The 18,432-nt window shown below is 39.5% G+C and overlaps 1 protein-coding gene across 17 annotated transcripts in view; it reads right to left on the bottom strand.

The window, feature by feature from the left end:
* Window positions 1-721: 721 nt before the first annotated feature.
* FBXL4 (F-box and leucine rich repeat protein 4) overlaps window positions 722-18,432 on the bottom strand; it is a 71,024-nt gene continuing 53,313 nt past the window's right edge. For 14 of the 17 annotated variants that reach the window (XM_075498436.1, XM_075498430.1, XM_075498428.1 and 11 more), the window contains 3 exons: window positions 17,770-17,841; window positions 16,229-16,541; window positions 722-7,105 (listed from right to left, as the gene is read on the bottom strand). In XM_075498436.1, the coding sequence (XP_075354551.1) occupies window positions 6,942-7,105; window positions 16,229-16,541; window positions 17,770-17,841 (549 nt within the window). In that variant the 3' untranslated portion in view covers window positions 722-6,941. Of the gene's footprint in view, window positions 7,106-8,349; window positions 8,423-16,228; window positions 16,542-17,769; window positions 17,842-18,432 lie in introns of those variants that run through there. The other 3 variants (XR_012775216.1, XM_075498443.1, XM_075498445.1) reach the window with 3 other exon arrangements.

The raw sequence follows: 18,432 nt of genomic DNA on the forward strand, positions 1-18,432 counted from the left end.
TCCCCTCCCTACCATCTTCAGCAATCAGTACACTGGAGCAAACAAAACAACCAAAGGGCAAGTCTCAGATCACAGAACCACAGCATGGTTGAGGCTGGAAGGGAGTTGGAGGTCATCTGGTCCAGCCCCTCGCTCAAGCACGGCCACCTCAAGCTGGTTGTCCAGGACCATGCTGTGACCATGTGCTTCCCCTGCCCCTCACCTTTACCTCCTGTAACCCAGCTCAGGTGATAACCACCAGGGATGGTCGTAATGGATGTGTCTGGTCATGATGGCTGCATCTGGCTCAAAGTGGATTTGGGAGACAGATAAAACACAATAGCCTAGGGCTATTGTGCGATGTGCCCACCTAACCACAGTGAAGAAACTAAAATCTGTGGTCGGTATGCAAGTATGACTATGAGTCAATCATCTTACCCCCAGAAATAGTGAGCAGCCCAAGAGCCCTTTGAGCCCTCCTGCACGGCAGCGGGCTGCACACCAGGATGTCCCCTTGAGCAGGGACGCCTCGCAAGGTTACTCCTCGAGGTTGAGATTCCTTGCCGCAACAGATCCTCGGTAAGTGACTAAAAGCATGCTAAACTTTGAAATCTTAGCTGAGTGATATAAAGGATTGATTTCACATACATAATCCTTTAGACATAAACTGTTGACCAAGTCTGGGACTAGGACTGGATCTAGCTGCACCTAGACGCCTTTCTGAGACGGAGTTTAGAAAGCAAGGGGGTCCTTTCTGAACCTCATGACTCAAGGGGAGGGTCTGACAGTTTTGTCTGACCCTGTCCTCTATGCCATAAATAATCAAGTGTACCTCGCCATCGAATCTTGTTAAACCACTGTCACATTTACCATTGAACTTCATTAACTCCCTGTTCTATATCAATAAAGTACATTTTTGCTTCTCTCTTACGAGTGAAGTGCACTCTCACTCCTTCTGCAACACATGCCCAGACAGCTTTTGAGTATCTCCAAGGATGGAGACTCCACAGGCTCTCTTGGTCACCCTCACCATAAAATGTGTCGTCTTGCATTCAGATGGAGTCTCCTGTGTTTCAGTTTGCGCCCACTGCCTCTTGTCCTGTCCGTGGGCATCACTGAGAAGAATCCGGCTCCCTCTTCTTCATCCCTCCCCTCCATCAGCTATTCTTATACATTGGTAACATTTTCCCCAAGCCTTCTCTTCTCCAGAGCCTTCTCTTTACCATTTTTAGCCCCAAAATGCAGTTTATTTGTCCTCAAAGAAGTACCAATTGAAAAAATCCTAAGCAATTAAGTTTTACAAGCGTCTGTGTGTGCATGCACAAAATTGTTTCAGAGTTTAACAAAAAATGCAGCTGGGCAGTGGTAGGTGAAGAAAAAAAATATTTTTATGTAGTTCATAAAAGTGAAAGAGAGAGTCATCAGGAATTACTGCACACGCATGTATATGAAAGGTCAGTATTAAGAGCATCTAAATGCTAAATCTTGACTTAGAAGTATGAGCGTGTGAAATTATACAGGAAAGTAAATTTCTGGGAAAGATAACAGCTGATCTAGAGCACTGCACTTACTTTCCCCACATCTATAAATAGCCCTGGCCACCCCTTCATGAGTATCCAGATAAATCTGGGTAAGTCTCCTTCGTTTCTTTTCTCAACTTTTTTGACATTTGCATTTCTTCAGTATCCAAGGAAAAAGAGAGAGCTTTCAAATAGCTGAAGGTTTTTTAATTTATTTTTAGAAATGGGGAACAAAACATGCAAGAGAAAAAACTTCATTCCTCACAAAGGATCCTCTCCAATTTAGGATGTCTGTCCCAACTGTGCTATTTATCATTCTTAAATGAAAACAAGACAGGGAGAAACTAGAGCTACTCAAACTAAAATAACAGTACTTAGTCCGTTAGCTAAAAAGGAAAATCCCACCACTGTCTGCTATTACTGAGGCTGAATCTTCCTAAAAAGAGCCACCTCTTGCTGATGCCTTTCTTTGAAGATCATGAGTATCTGTAGTGCACAAGACTCATGCCTCAGCCCTTCCTCATGTCAGTTCTCACAACCTGTCCCGTGCCTGGTAATATTCAATGAAGAGCCCTTTCTTGGATTTCTTTGTCAAGTCAGAATCCTAAAATCACAGAAATGACAACCTCAGTGAAGGAGAAAAGCTTTCATTCGGGAAAAACGTTGACTGTGTCTAACACAGCATGTACAGATGCATTAAACCAGGAATTTCTAGCCTAGTCATTTCAAAAGCTACACCTTACAGAATCATTGCAAAAGAGTAATAATGAACATGTAAATCAACATATAAAGTCACCCCCATACTCCATATAATAAAATGCTACATTTTATCTAGTTAATGTAAATTTAGTAGTCCTGCAGATGTGACATGGGAAACATATCCCATTAGATGCAATAAGTACACACAGTAAGAACCAGGACTAAACGCACAATTTTTGCAAACACACAGTGGGTAACATTTCTGATGACAAGAGAGCACTTAAACTCACTTAAACTAGTCATAGTCTTAATTATAGCAATATGAAAGATTATCAAAATAGCTGCAATACATTAATTACATTTTCCCATTAATTTCATGCATTTACAGAACTATACATATAGCTAGTTAGGTACATGAGATTTTAAAACAGGGAAAGGGGATGCATTTCCACCAAAAGAAAAAACAAAAGGACATACCATAGGCATTGGCAAGGGACTCAGGGGCAGAAGTAGATCCTGGCATTTAAAACACTGATTTTTCAAGTTGTCAGCATTTCTCTGATTTGCTTCTTTCTGAATGGATTTTGGAGGATTTTGAGGTTTGGGGATGGATGTTATTCCGGTCTTGTTTTTTGTTATTCCAAGACAGGTAGTACAACGCTGGATGGAATGAAGCTCAGTTTAACATTCTAAAGCAAAGTATCTAACCTGAGCTAAGTCACAGCTTCCACAGTCTCCAGAGAGGCTCTCCAGAAAATGATTCATTCTACTTTCCTTAAATATCTGTCTTAGGAGATTAATATCTCTCTAGAGGTGCCCAGATTCCTGCTTTAAACTAGATGTCTAACTTTCAGAGAGCTAACATTCAGTGAGAGGAATTCTACTCACTGTGTACCTTGACTACTGGGTATCTTGTATCTGAAAAAGTTGGCATGAGAGCCCCAAGGAAAGAATCAGTATTCCTTCTTTTGTTTTTGGTCTGAAATTTGGACCTCCAAGTACATGGGGATTATAAGGTCCAAACTCCTATGCAAAACTGTTCTTCCATGTAAGTCCTGCTCACTAATGTACTTAATCAAGTGCATAATTTAAACAACAGAAACACCATCCGTTTCCATAAAGCTATCTAGCCAGACAGCTCAGGATTATGAATACAAGTACACTACTGAACTGAAACCTTCAAGAGTTGGGAAGATGCTTTAAATGGTAAAATTATCATAGTAATTTTTAAAATGACCAAAAGCATGACATATCTACCTACATGCCACCCCACACCAATTGCATATGGATAGTACAGAAGACCCCCTTTAGTTTAAGAACAGGAGCACTTCAGAGCAAGCATCTTTTTTTTGGACATGTTGGCAATGTTTTTTTTAACATCTGTTGCTAAAGCACATCTTTTACAATGCTTCAGAAAGACAGACAAGATCAAAGGACAAGATAAAAAAAATGGAATATCCTTAAAAGCACAATTTAGATAACATGACTGAGGGACGGTCTACTGCTGGAGATGATGACCCAATTCCAGAATAATTAAATTCCTCCAACTGAGAAACTGGCATCATTAATTTTGGATTAAATGAAACTAGAATAAATTTCCCTCTATATGGCTGTTTCACAAGGAGACAGTCCACAGTAGTTACCGGACTTTGCATTCACACTCTACCATACCCTGTAACACCTTTCACATGTAGACAAACCAAAAGGCACTTTGGCAAAGCAACACAGGAAATCCAGCACACATCCTGCCCGGGCTTTTCCTGCTGCACAAGTGGAGAGCAACTCGGTCTCCAGGTACAGTAAAACAACAGTTGAAAACAGAACTGCTATGAAACACCTTTTGCTATTACATTCACTTCACAAAAGTAATTCCTACATGAAAAACTTTGAGATTTATACATATATGTATAAGTATGTACACACATACAAAAAATTTTCATATATACACACATATGTGCATATATATAATTTATACATAGATATGTATAAAGCGATATATGCACATAAGTATAAAATAACAGAACTAAAAAGACAGTGACCTGTTCTTGTTTCTTTATGATGTATAAGGAAGGTCTGAAAGCATGTTGTTTTCTTTATCCTGGAAATACTAGAAATGTCAAGTCTGGTCTATCCTCTCTTTGCTGGAAGACTTCTCGGAGGTATAAAGCCATAGCTAAAAGAGCTTCTTACCCACTGACTGAAGGTTAAAGTCTACAACTATAGATGGAAGTCTTTCCTGATTATTTCTCAGCTATTTGAATTAATTATGTGTTAGCAACAGCTCAATTTTAAATAGTCCAAATAAAAAGTAGACTTCAATTTATCTTTCAAGTGACAATAGAGAATTCCTGACCAAAACAATTTCAAACAGAAGGCACAACATAAGAAAAAAAATCCTTTAGTATGAACAAAACGTCAATTTAAACCTCCTGTATACTACCTAAAAAGCAATAGAGAATGAAATCCTTTACACATACATGATTACAAAAACACTTATTTGATTCACTAATGCTGTAGAAGTGGAACTATATTATTTACCAAGTTTACCAGTTTGAAGGCACAATGGCTATCACTTCATCCACATTCCATTCTATTTACAGTGAAAAACAAACAAGAAGGTTCTCTAAGAAAAAAAAGGAGATAAACACAGATGCACCCTGAGAAGTGAAATTTCACAACAAAAACATTTGTTCTGAAATACTGTTCTTTGTAAACTCCCATTATCTGAACCTGTGTTCTCCTATAACTAGGACAATAATGTTTAATACTCAATTACAATGAAAAATATTACCTGTAGATTAAAAAAACATTACAAGTTAAGTACCCAGAAAAATAAATCAACCCAAACCTGACTGAAATAAATGAGGTCTCACACAGAATCACACCCAAGCTGACATCTGTCAGTGGGGGGGGGGGGGGGGGGGAAGGTAAATCAATCTAAAGATCTCTGACAATGTCCAGTTTTCTGGGAAAAAAAAAAAAAAAGGAATGGCATAATCTAGTTGGAAATCCCATAGTGCCATCTGTGTGGAGGAAAAAAATCAAAAAGCCAACTGTGCATGCCCTTCTTTGGATCTGAAATTCCCAAAAGATTCTGTAAAATTTAAAAATCTGAAGAAAAAGGTGTTTTTATAAAATCAGATACATGTTCTGTAGCTGTTTCATGACATGGTTTATAAAGTATTGGCACCAGCACAAAGAGTTCAAAGTGTTCATTCAGGAGTCACAGAGATCGTCAAATCTTTAATGATTCGTAGCAGTCCTCTAGTAGTGGTCGGTTATTTACTGCATAAACTGAAGTATTCTTTGCCAGTGATCTTCGGTGCAATAATGTACTTCTGCCAGACAAAATATTTTCCTTCTTATTCCAGTAGGTAGTAAGTGCCATCAATACAAGAATAGTGGAGCCAATATCAAATGACAGGCTATATTTCATGGTCAATATTCATCAACAATGGCTAAAAAGGTAAAATTCTAAACTCAAGTTGTACATAGCAACATACTCTAGCTGTGGTATTCAAGGAAAAAAAAGAGTAAAACTTCATCCAAGCAAGTGCAAAAGGAAGAAACCTCTAGAATTTGTCCATTGAGACAGTTTTCCTTCTCGAGAGGCTAACCAGTGTTAAGAGAGAGAGTGCAATAGTACTTTGACTGATCACCTCTTGGAAAAACAACAACAACAAAAAAAACCCCAAACCAAAACAAATCCAATACTAAGGTTTGGTGATTATTACATCACCAAATCATATTGCCCTTGTTTCAAACTCACTGTATTTTCATTGCTGTTTTACTGAACAAAATGATTGTTTTTACACTTGACAGTAAATTTGATGCCAGTGTAAGGGACAGTTGCTAATGGATTATCCTGAAGTTCTGGGTTTTTTATGGTACTTTGCATGATAACCAGATGTATCACAAATCAAGTCTTGACCATGACAGAAATTTGAAAATTGCTCTGGAGTTTTCTACACATTACCAGTTACGACACTAAGTACCTGGCTCAAACTTTATATCCAATACCAAGAAGTAGCTGGCAATTTTCTCTTTCATTTCTGCTCTAAGTCCAGGTGGAATATTCTTGCATTTATCTGTTGTGTCGCTTAGGCTGGACATCACTACATCTAATTCAGGTGGAGAAGGGAGAGAAACGTATCAGATACGATTCACTGCCGAAAAAATGAAGACAAAATGTCTTTTCAATCCATTCTTATACAAGCTTAAATGGGTTTTCAAACAACTAATTATAGGCCAGATCATAACATCTTATGCTGCAGGACACACTAGAATGCTACAGTATGTGTGTATGTATATACAAATACATCTGTATACATTTCTATATACACACACAAACACATATACATAAAAGGAAGCACCCATCTTTTTCTTACTGCTAAATATCAAACATCTGCTTTCACCTGGATATTAACAGTTTATTGTGTGTAACACCCTATAAAGGGACATTCAAGAAGACGTTATTCATGTTCTTCTCATTAAAGCCACACATATGGCTGGTATTTAAAAACATGCAGCGCCACCAATTAACACAGAGTAAAACAATTCTTAGGCACAATATCAACTCTTTAAGAAATGCATAATATATTTAAATGTATTTTACCCATTTGTGTAGATAATTAATACTTTCCACTATTTCATAGGGGATTTATAGTCGTCTTTAAAAAAATCAGCACAAATTCACAGGAAACAACTCTGTCAAATGAATTCCACAGCAGCATACGTAGTGAGTCACTGGGTGAAACTCTTTTTTATGAACACATTAGGAAAGTCAGCATTCAGTTCTAGGACAACTCTATTATCAATCTGTGAACAGAAGGACACATCGAGTAAAGAGAGATCTTTACAAGACTCCAGCAATTTTCTTAAAGATGCAGGGCTTACCATCCTTGTCCCTGTTCAAAAACAAGAAAGAAACAAAACAAACTGTAAGGTTATGGAGAATAGTCTATTTTTTTTAAAGCTGCTAATACCGTGTCATGAAAAAAAATGCTACTATAATGCAATTTTTATTTAATTATTTCAATTAGATTTAAAATTAAAAGCTTCTCAGAGACAGTGCAGAATTTTTGTCTTTAAGAAGCCTGTTGTACTTTCGCTTGGGTAACTCCATCATTTTCTACTGGGGGGCAACTTTCCAACTTCAAGGGGAATTTCTAACTACAGAAGCTGACCCCAAGTACCCGGAGCTACAAGACCTCCCAGTGACCAGATGATGGGCTTTGGCAACAAGCAACACAGTGCTCTACACTCATGCTCTCCTGACTCTCCTGCTGACTGCAATGACCAGCACAGCACACAAGCTATTATGGGCTACTCCAATTCCAAATAAATCAGCAAGGCTTGTAGGACTCTAGAGTGAGTATGGGTATTACGCACACGCAGGGGCAGTCGTTCAAGAGACTACCACTCATATCTATATATACACTAACTGTAACAGAAAACACACTATTTACTCCTGCTAAAAATGTGACCACAGTGACCAAACTCCCAAGTGTCACACAGGCTCAGACCAAGTGTGGGACTGAGTCAGAAATCAAATAAATAGATGTTTATAAGTATGCATCCACACGCCCATTAGAGCTGATGGAAATCTAGTCAGTACAGTCAACAGTGCTCAGCACATGATTCAGCTGACTGGGCGCCGAGGTATGATTCAGTTGCCTGAAGTGCCTAGTGCCCCTGAGGCTTCCTTACACTGTGTAGGACATCCACACAGAGCTGGTAGACAGGACACTGACCCACAGAAGGAGATCCATGCCTTACTGGAATGGCTGGAAGCCAGGCAGGTTACTCTGGGCAAGCAAACCAAGCTTGGATGTCTACAGTGGGCTAAATTGCTCATCGGGCTCTCCTGGCTCTAAAAAGAGTTTATACATCCAACATGACCACAGACACCTGCTGGTAGACACTTCAACTTACACTGCTCCATCTTGAGCTGAACTGCACTCCAAAAAGCCATCTAGTCCAGGATCTTGTCTATGGCCAGGGCCAATAATGCTTTCCACCCCACCCACTCCCCCCCCCCAAAAAAGAAGAAAAAGCAAAAGCAAAAAAAAAGGCAGGAGCAGATTTTTAAAGCAGCTTTTCACTGCTGGATCTTCTCAACTGCCAAAAATTATAGGGATTTCTGAACCTACCTTTCATAAATGCTACTACTTTTCTGAACTTCTTTATACTTATGGCCCCTTCCCATGAGTTCTACAGTTTAACTATATAACGTTTAAAAAAAAAAATCAGCCTTAAAACCACTGCCTATTAATTGCAGTAATTAAGGGGCAATGAGTCATAAAGAAGCAATGGGAGATCATCCCCAGTTGACTATTTCCACATCATTCATAATCCTATGGACATCTCTTCTGTTCCCTCACAGCTGCTTGTTTTCCAGACTCTCGTATCTCAGATGATCCCTGCTGTCTTGTTTCTGCACTAATTTAGTACTTTTGAAATGGGATGACCAGAACTATACAGTGCACTAAGGACAAAATCAGTAACTGTATAATGAGGTCTTATGGTGTTTTCTCCATTTCTTTCCTAAGAAATCCTAACCTTCTGTTTGTCTGTTAGAATGATGCTGAGCAATGAGCCGATGTTTTCCAAAAATTGTCCCCAGGATCACTTTCCTACAAAACAGTAACTAATATAAAACCACTCCCCATATGCTTAGTTAATGTTACTTCACCTCATGTGATTACTTTGCACTTGACAGAACAGTTTTCGTCCTGCTTTATCATCTATTTACTAAGTATCGTAAGATCATTCTGCAATTTTTCAGCGTTAAGTTCTTCAGCTTAAGACTTTTCTACCCTGAATATCTGTGCATTACCCTCTGGTACAGCATTATTCACCCCTTTGCCTGGATTACTTATGAGCAGATCAGTACAGATCCTTGGTGACCACAGTAGTGACCTAACTTCACTGTGAAAAGAGATGATACGTTCTTATCCTCTGTTGTCTATCTTTGAAACACTCATTACAATCCAGGAGCTAAGTTACAAAAGCAGAACAACCTTGGCTGAAGCTTTTTAAAATCCAATCTTCTATGGACTGTATCAGTGCTCACCACCACCAAGAACTCCAAGGAATTCTAAAAGATTGGAGCGGCATAACTATCCTCATGGGCATGCAGCTCTCCTTCACCATATCGTAATGGCCTTCATGTCCACTGACTGATTGACTTTCTTATGGTTGCAACTGATTTACACAGGGCAAAAGACCATCTTACTGTTTTGTAGCTTCTAACCTGCACCCTTTACAAAAGATTTTGCCACGTTTGTAACCCTTCATTCCTCTAGTGATGAGGCTGATTTAAGTGACGGATCGCACACCAGAAATAAGATTTCCACAGCCCTATATTTGAGCTCATTTAAAACTGCTGCATAAATACCATTTAGTCCTAACAATTTATTATTGTTCAATGTATTGATTTGTTCAAAAGCTTTCTATATTGACATTCCAATTTAAGGCAGCTTTCCTGGCTAATCTCCTGGAAAGAATGGCTCTGATGTAGCAGCCTGCTTGATCCCCCTTGCCATGAACGCTAATGGACAGACAACAGTTCTGCAACGGCCTTCTCGTATCTGAGATCCTTTACATCTGGAGTATCTACCAACCTCCTTTACATCTGGAGTATCTACCAACCTCAGTAACTCTCCTGTAAAGGTCTTCTAACATATCTGAAATACAATTTTAGCATTTACCTTTAGCCAATGGTTCCTTAATATCTCATTCTGCCTTACTGTGATTTTGTTTCACTTTCTAGAGTTCATCTTCCTATTTTTCTTCTCTGAACAGGATTCATTTCCAGAGAGTTGCCTCTGTTTTTAGTAGTCTCCTGTACTCTTCTTTGTAAGCAAGGGGGTACCTAGGTGTGGTCTTCACTTCTTCTATGGTAGGTTCTCGGATTAGTTGCTTTGAGACATTGTTTAACATCACCAGAAAACAGTCTTTGCTATCATGCCTCCAAATTTTACCTCATCTACGCAAAGGTAATCAAAGCCTGTCATAATTATTGTGATTTTTAACTCCCTTATCATTATATGATCACCGTCACCACAACTGTCTGGTGGTTAATGTAACAGTCCCTATAGCTATACACAGAAATTCTGTAATACGCTTTAGTTATTTACTTCACTTGACCATAATTTTACCATAGTACCAGTATCCTACCAGCAGGATTTGCTCTACCATTCCACCTGAAACTCCAGGAATACCACATTATGCTACTCATCTTTTTTCCACCAAGCCTTAAAATTGCTACTGCATCAGCACCTTCATTTAAAACCAGTCTCGTTTACACATCACAGCTTTTAAGCTTCAAGATCCAAATGTGCGTTTCTATGAAAATGCTAGATCTAGATGCCTAGCCACAGATTTTTTGTGTAGGATGTTCTTCATTCCTTCCTACCTGAACTTTGACAGTTCTCCTACTGTTTCATCTAAGATTTTTAATGGATTTGTAACTAAATAGGCTAATAATTTGTAACTAACACTTTGTAAATAATTTGTAACTAAATTACATGCTTTACTGCACCTGTTTCTTTTTCCCCCCTCAAGCTTAAAATTTTATGTTGGGAAATGCCTTTTTCTAAAAGCTAAAAAAGCCAGTAGTCTAGTTGGGGTTTGGTTATTCACACCAGGGGATAAGCAAACACCATCCGCAGCCTTACTTTTATTTATACCATGTACAATTAGTGATATATATTTCTTAAAAGCACCTTCGAAAGCATTTCAGAAGTGTAATACAGCACATTTTCCTTTGCCTTTGAAATATTGACAATGCATCCTGCTAGTTACCTATATAGTGCATTCTTCTAGAGTTTGGAGGCTTTGTTACTTACTACAACTTTTGGACTAATTGGCCATTTCTCAGAATAAATACCTGACTGGTATATTAAAATCTGCTATTTAATTTTGTTGTTCAGTTTATTCCCTGGAAAAATTCTCTGGTATTGCCTTTGTAAATGGCACTTCGGAGTAATGATTTCTTTGCTAGAACAATTATTTTTATTAGCTGTAAATGATTGCATTTATATCTATCATATATCCAAGTCTTCAAATTCTAGAGCTGTTCAGGAGACCTGTGTCTGATGGCTATAAAAATTGCCAGAGCCCCAATTTCTAGGGCAAGGGATACTACTGCACACCAAATAATATTTAAGAGACCCTGAAAATAACTAGCACTATTCCGTCAAACATTCTTACTTTTTCTTTCCTCCCCTAGACCAGCCAGACTAGCCTTTTATTCTTTACATTTTATTCAATCTATTGCACACAACTCAGATCCTAAATTTTAACGTGCTACACATTTTCATGTTTGAATTGACTAACTATGTGTTGATGCTCTCAAGATAAAGCTGAAAATTTTGACAGCTGGCAAGGGGGCAGTTGGGTTTTCTGTTGCTCAGGAAGGTGTGGGAGGTGTTGGTATGTAGATAGGAATACATGAATTTTGCAGTAACAAGGGTGTCTGCTTTTCATTACTCTTTTTGTGCAGGACAGAGGCAGTCAGGACTTTTGGGGAGCGAGGCTAAGATGACTTATTCTTCATCCTTGACAGCAGCTGGTAGCCCCACAGCAACGTAACTAAGCAGCTGATATGATGTACAAGAAAAGCTTTTGGCACTGCCAATTCAGGTTGTCATCTGACCCGTCACATTGCTCAACGCCGATCACAGTTTGAAGACCAGTTTTTAACTACTGGTCTCGAGGTGTCCACTTAACTTCTGATAGCACTGGATCATACAGTCCATCACTACAAAACTGTCAGATGATCACAGCCGGATCATTCTACTGCAAGGTGGAAACCCACCATGTCAGTCAGTGGAAAGGATGTGGGCAGAGAAGGAAATGATACTTGTAAGCAGGCAGCTCAGTATGTAATGGGTAAAAGAAAGCTCAGAACTAAAATTTGAAGAAGCACACCCTCATGTACTCAGCGACAAGCTTACATCATGCTTCCTCTCCCAAATTGTATTATAATACAGCAGATATGGATCCAAGTCATGATTTATTTTTTTAAGCTGAAATTTACTTTCTGAAGTATGTTTTACACACCACAAACACAGCCACCCATCAAACAATGCTTTACATGGGCCAATAATTTTACAGAGCCCTTGAAAACTGGCAACTTTCATCTTCTATGGACTCCTCTGATTCTGTAACAAGGGAATTGCCAAACAATAATGGATAGACTAAGGAAAGGACAGATGGGTAGCAAGTCACCAGACCTACCACCTGAAAACAGCATCCAGGGTATATATAACAACCATTTTGTAACACTTAAATGAATGACACACAGTTCACCACGATTTCTTCCAGAGGCTTAGACTCCTCCAGTCCTGAAACTATTGTGGTGGTAAATAATCTATAACTGAAACAAGAAGTTTTCCCTGACAAGTTCATAAGTTCTAACAACTGCAGAGAGAAACCAGTATAGTATTGTCAATGCTGGTGACTGCAGTGCAAGGTAAGACATTCTGATCCCTACTCAGATAAGTGCCTGTATATAGCAAAAAACCGCAAGCTTTTACACAGCTTTGTTGAAGTAAAAGAAGTTCCCTTACAGCATGCACTACTAACCTAGCAGCAATACTTCCACATCCTTCACAATGCATGTACAAGCCAGACATTTCTGTACTTGGGAGATGACAAAGGATATAATGAGAGTACCTCTCATTCATTCACATCATAGAGGAGACCCACTGTTCAAGGTTACTCTTGCAAAGCTGAGCACTGACCTCAGGCCTCTAACAGCTTCAGACCTGTTGTCGTACTTCTTCAAAAGGACAAAAACATATTAAACATTTATATAGCTTATAGTAACAGGATGGCCCTACATCAGCCGTCAAAAGTTAGAACACATACAGAGATTTATGACTTTCTTGGTACTCCTGCACTGTGAGAGACTAGCTCTTTAGTTCAGACAACAGCGACTTCTGCACTTACATGGGAACACCTGGCAACTCTACCTCCAGATGACCCGATGTGGTTCTACTTGACAACTCCTTCTTTTAACCACAGACTGTAATGGTTCCTATATTCAGGCGACGAAATGAACACAGTTTCCTTGCTGTTGCCAAAAAAGCTGTGTTACTCCTTCACATCTATCGTATCACCTTGTTCTGACTCGTTTACAGCAGAAGACAACCCTTCCCCCCCCACTAAGTATTCCTCTGAAGGAAGAAAGCGAGGTCTGGAAGGTGGATATTAAGGGTTTTGGTAACATCTTGCAAATAATTCAACTGGATATCCTCTGGAGAGCACCTATCTGAACCAAACATGCAGTCTCACTGTGAGAGATTGACTACAAATCCACTTGCACCCGGGGAACAGAACAAATTCCTTTTCCATGTTCACACGTTATTTTTCCACAAAAACATCAATAAGATGTTAAACTGAATTAAAACGTGAATTCAAATGCTAAAGGAGAAGTGCGGCAACAAACCTTCCCTGCCGGCAGAGAGGTGTGACGGATGCACTCGATCTCTTAACCAAACTAGCAGTAGTTTAGTACAAGCTCCAAAGGAGGTAAAGGCCTGAGCCATGGCCAGGCCAAGAACTCCTCTGGTCCCCATCTGTTCTCTGAGAGCCCACAAAGAAGCCGAGTGGCACAGTGAGCATCGATGCATATGAGCTTGGAACACGGATCATGCGATTGACACATGAATAGTGGGGTGGCTTTTCCAAGACTCATTTATCAAGGAACAAAGAAAGTTGTGGGTACAAGGAGCCTCATGCATATCTTTCCTAATGCACGTAATTTGACTACAAGCCAACCACTTTATCTGTAAATATGACAGCCAAAGTGAGCCTTCTTTGAGCTCTCCCTGCTAGGCAGTGTGGCTGCAGGGCGGTGATCTCCCCTTGAGATGGGACACCTCTGAAGGTTGCTCCTCGAGGCAGAGACACCTTTTACCAATGGCAGATCTTTGGTAAGCGACCGATATCGTGCATAACCTTGTAGTATGGTAACTTTGATTTTGTCTTGGTAACTTTGATTGAATGCTGAATTGATAAACTTTGCATATATAATCCCGTAGACATAAACCATTGTCCAAGTCTGAGACTAAAACTGGACCCAGCCGTATCTAAGCTCCATCAGGAGTTTAGAAAGCAAGAGGGTCTACTCTGAACCTCATGACTCAATGGGAGCGTCTTCCTTACTCTTCATATTCTTTCCATTAGACATAAACCATTGTCCAAGTCTGAGACTTAAATTGGACCCAGCCACACCTAAGCTCCATCAGGAGTTTAGAAAGCAAGGGGGTCTACTCTGAACCTCGTGACTCAACGGGAGGGTCCTCCGTACCCTTTTGTATCCTCGGTCTCTCTGGGAATCACTTTAACTTGAGTGTAACCAAATTTCCCTGTGTATGTTTCTTCCACGCAGTAATTAATAGAGCGAACCTTGCCATCAAACTTTGTTAAGTCGCACTTTTATAAATCACATTAAAACCACTTTTGCTAATACCTTTGACGGTGATTTTTTAAGCGATCCAAACCACTCATTCACAACAAGAGGCAACAGAAGTAGCAGACTATCTGTAGGCTTAACACAGCCAAACTATTCATTGGGCAGCCTCTGGTGTAGTGAAAAGGTCAGACCACTTTGTGGGCAGACACAATGCCATTGTAACAGAAAGGCATGGAAGTGCGTGGTCAGGAGAACATACGTGTTTATGAAAGACTTCATTCACTATGCCATTTGGAAATTTTTCATGTCTGAATAGGGAAATGTGCCCTTGATAATCCAGCTACAAAACAGATTTCCTTAAGGATACACAAAACACATTATCTCCTGTGGACTTATACATCAAGTCTCTACAATCTGTACTAGGTGGAGATAAGTTTTTATCTGTTCATCCTCCCTTCCCTTTGTTGGTCAGAAGGCAACTTCCTCAGTCAGAGATGAGTAAAACCATATTTCATGGTAGAATAGTGTACTAGCTATACTGGAGTGACAATCTGACGCCATATGGTAAATTTTTTATAATGAGAAATGCCGACAGCCTTAAACTTGCTTGGAACATTATTCAAGTTGAGGGCTCTCAGTTCTTTCCAGCATCTCTCTCAATCTAAATGTAATATTTTCATTAAAATTATTAAACATTAAAAATAGGCAGCGCAGCTACTTTCTTCCCTTTAATTTAAATCTTCCTTTTTCAACTAACCCTGTGAAAATAAGTCAGTAAAAGCATGAAGAAATTTCTCCAACCTTGATGACACAAATATCCCTGCTGTCCTACATTATTTTAAAAAGAAAACCTCATATTCCACCATAAAAAGAATAAATTCAGTATGATGCAAAACTACATTTCTCAAAGTCCTTACTCAAGAGTCCAAAGTATATTTACTTTAGATTTCTAAAAATATTTTTAACTATAGAAGCTGCAGAGGATTAGAAATTTAAGATTTGGTATGCTTTTTGCCCCTCATCACTTCCTTCCCACCTTAGTATAAAGTCCATTTTACATTTTGCTGTTAATTACCTCTTCCTCTTTAATGAGTCAAATTCACTTCCTGGTAAAAGTGACAAAGAAATTGAATATTGCTTGGTGTATCTGTATTGCGTAAAAGCAGAACTCTGTTTATTGATCACAGACTTGCACTATACATATACTTTGTCACGCTGCACAGAAATAAAACAACAAACAAAAGCAGAAAGAAGGAGAAGAAATTGGATCTTCTGACAGTCAAAAGATAAAGATTTCAGTTAAAAAACCTAATGGTCAGGAAACTAAAAGTTATTGGAAAAAACTCGCACTTAAATCTCAGTTTAAGCAATTCATACTAAACAGTCAAATTACATGGTTGGTATAAATCCACTGGATTCTATGTCAGAAACTCACTGCAGCAAGTAAAACTTGCCTCTTTTTTTTCATATGCTAAACCATAATTTTAAGAAATATTTATTTAAAAATATGTCTAGAAGACAGTTTTGTCTTAAGGACTCCTTTTTAACTGCAAGGCTTTTGAGACATAGTAAGAAATATACCAATAGTTCTACATTTTCTTACCCAGTATATCCAGCTGCCGTAAATGCGTACAGTTAGCAGCAAGCTCCTCAATGTCTGTGTCACACACAGACCTGTTGGCTGTAAGAAAGAGCTTTTGCAAGTTCGGGAGTTTACGTGCAAGGTTTGTGAAACAGCCTGTACTGCTCTGTAACATAGGGCACCAGCCAAGATCAAGTTCTTCCAAAAGCTGGCAGCCTGAAGCCAATTCTGCTATTCCATTTTCAGTTATGTTTTTACATCTCCACAAATCCAGACTGCGAAGCTTTTTGCATTTTGCTCCCATCATGCTTGCTATAAGATCGTAGTCTTCAATCTGCAAGGAAAGTAAACACTTTGTCATGTATACCATCTTTCCAGACATACACAGGTGTTTCAAGATTTGCTTGCTAACACACCTACAGATCTGTCTTGAGCATTTGTCATTTCTAAAGAGCTCTGAAAATTATTCATTGTAGAGTACAGCAAAGTCTACTTTTACAAAAGACAAAAATAAAATAAATTTCCTATCAACCCTCAGACATAGGTGTTTTTAAATTCACTTAATTCTGAAGATCAGTGAAAATGCAGTGAAAAGTTATTTTTCTTTGAAACCCCCTTCTTTTTATTGTGCAGTTGTTTTTCCTTCAAAAGATGATTAAAACTCTTTTTATGACCATAGACACTGCCACTATAACCACATGCAGACTGAAGAATGTGCTTATTTCCATGCTAGGTGGATCAGCTGCTGCATCTCCTTATGGAAGTCTTATTGGTTACCTTGGGCAAGCCAAAGGGACTGAAATAGGGTCCCACTATACAGGCAGAAGGAATGAAATCCACTATCAAAAACCATAGGAAGACAAGGACTGTTGGAAAAACGTAGTCACACTGCCTTCCTCTTCTGTCCGTGAGTCAAAGCAGGGAAGGCTGAGCCAATTCTGCTTTGTCACTTGCTTCTTGAATGACGAGGAAGGTCAGCTGTCTCCCTGATGAGTGATCTGGTGTGTCTACCACCAGGGACAGCAGCAAGCCAGAATCCCACTACATGCAGCTCTGGCACGCACAAGCGTTAGGGCTCAGATGAGTGCCCTGCAGGAACTGCTGCTGTCCCTGTACTCTGTTTCTTTAAATCAATGAGTGCGCCCAGCAAGTCTATGACTCAAACAGCTTTTGCTGAAAATATTTCTCTCATGGTTAATACTGTAGGGTCAGACACAAGCGTTAGCCTGCTAGGAATGATGGTTTGGTCTGAATAAAAATAAATAAGTCTTGATTAGTGTTGGAAAGAAAAAGTGATTATGCATATAAATAATGCACCAAAATTTAGGAAGAGGATGAAGAACTATGAGAAAGCCTACAAGCTATGTTTTAGGCCTACTAAACTAGTATGTAACCCTTAAGTATATGACTAAGCTGCATTCATCTTGGACCTTTCAAGACAGTATAGTATAATGCCAACTTAGCATTTAACATGTCTTCGTGAAACACAAACCTAGGTCTAGTTGCAAAGCAAGCACGCACACAGGCACACACCCACACCCCGGCACGGTGTAAGTACTCACCATGACGCAGCTGCCCAGGCTGAGGTGCTGCAGCTCCGAGCAGAAGTTCAGAATACTGAGCAGGGCTGTTTGCTGCCACGGGGGAACACATCAGAAGGAAATATGGAAAGCGAAACAAAGAGAAGAGGTCAATTAGACATTAAAGGCTGTCACCACATTTCCTGAAATACAGCTCAAAACTCTGTTACAGACACCACAAATGCCACTTAATGAGTCCCTGGGTACTCTACCCATTGATTAGCTTAAAGCAACAGTAATCGTTACAAACCTTTATGCAAGTCACTTTGGATGTGGTTTTGCATTGCCCTGAAGATACCTACACACCCATGACCTATCCGCTCATTTCCCACAGGAAAGCTGCTGAGGAAGTGTGGCAAGTTCAAATAACAGGCAAGGCCAGCCCGAAAACACAGAGGGCTGGCGACGTACCAGAAGAACAGCGGAGGCTCTGACATTCGCTGATCGGCTGCAGCCTGATGGAACTGCCAATAGAGCTGCGCAGCATCAGGACCGAGCTGGTGACTTTAATGTCAAAGGAGTCTCCGTGCTGACAAGGATGCTGACAACCATTGAGCACCTGTCACTACCAGCGTGCAGACTGAAACAGATATAATGTGTATTTTACAGTCATGTTCCTGCCACTTAACATGGCCATTCTTTTCA

Source organism: Mycteria americana, chromosome 3 (genome assembly GCF_035582795.1).
Source record: "Mycteria americana isolate JAX WOST 10 ecotype Jacksonville Zoo and Gardens chromosome 3, USCA_MyAme_1.0, whole genome shotgun sequence".
Lineage (NCBI taxonomy): Eukaryota > Metazoa > Chordata > Aves > Ciconiiformes > Ciconiidae > Mycteria > Mycteria americana.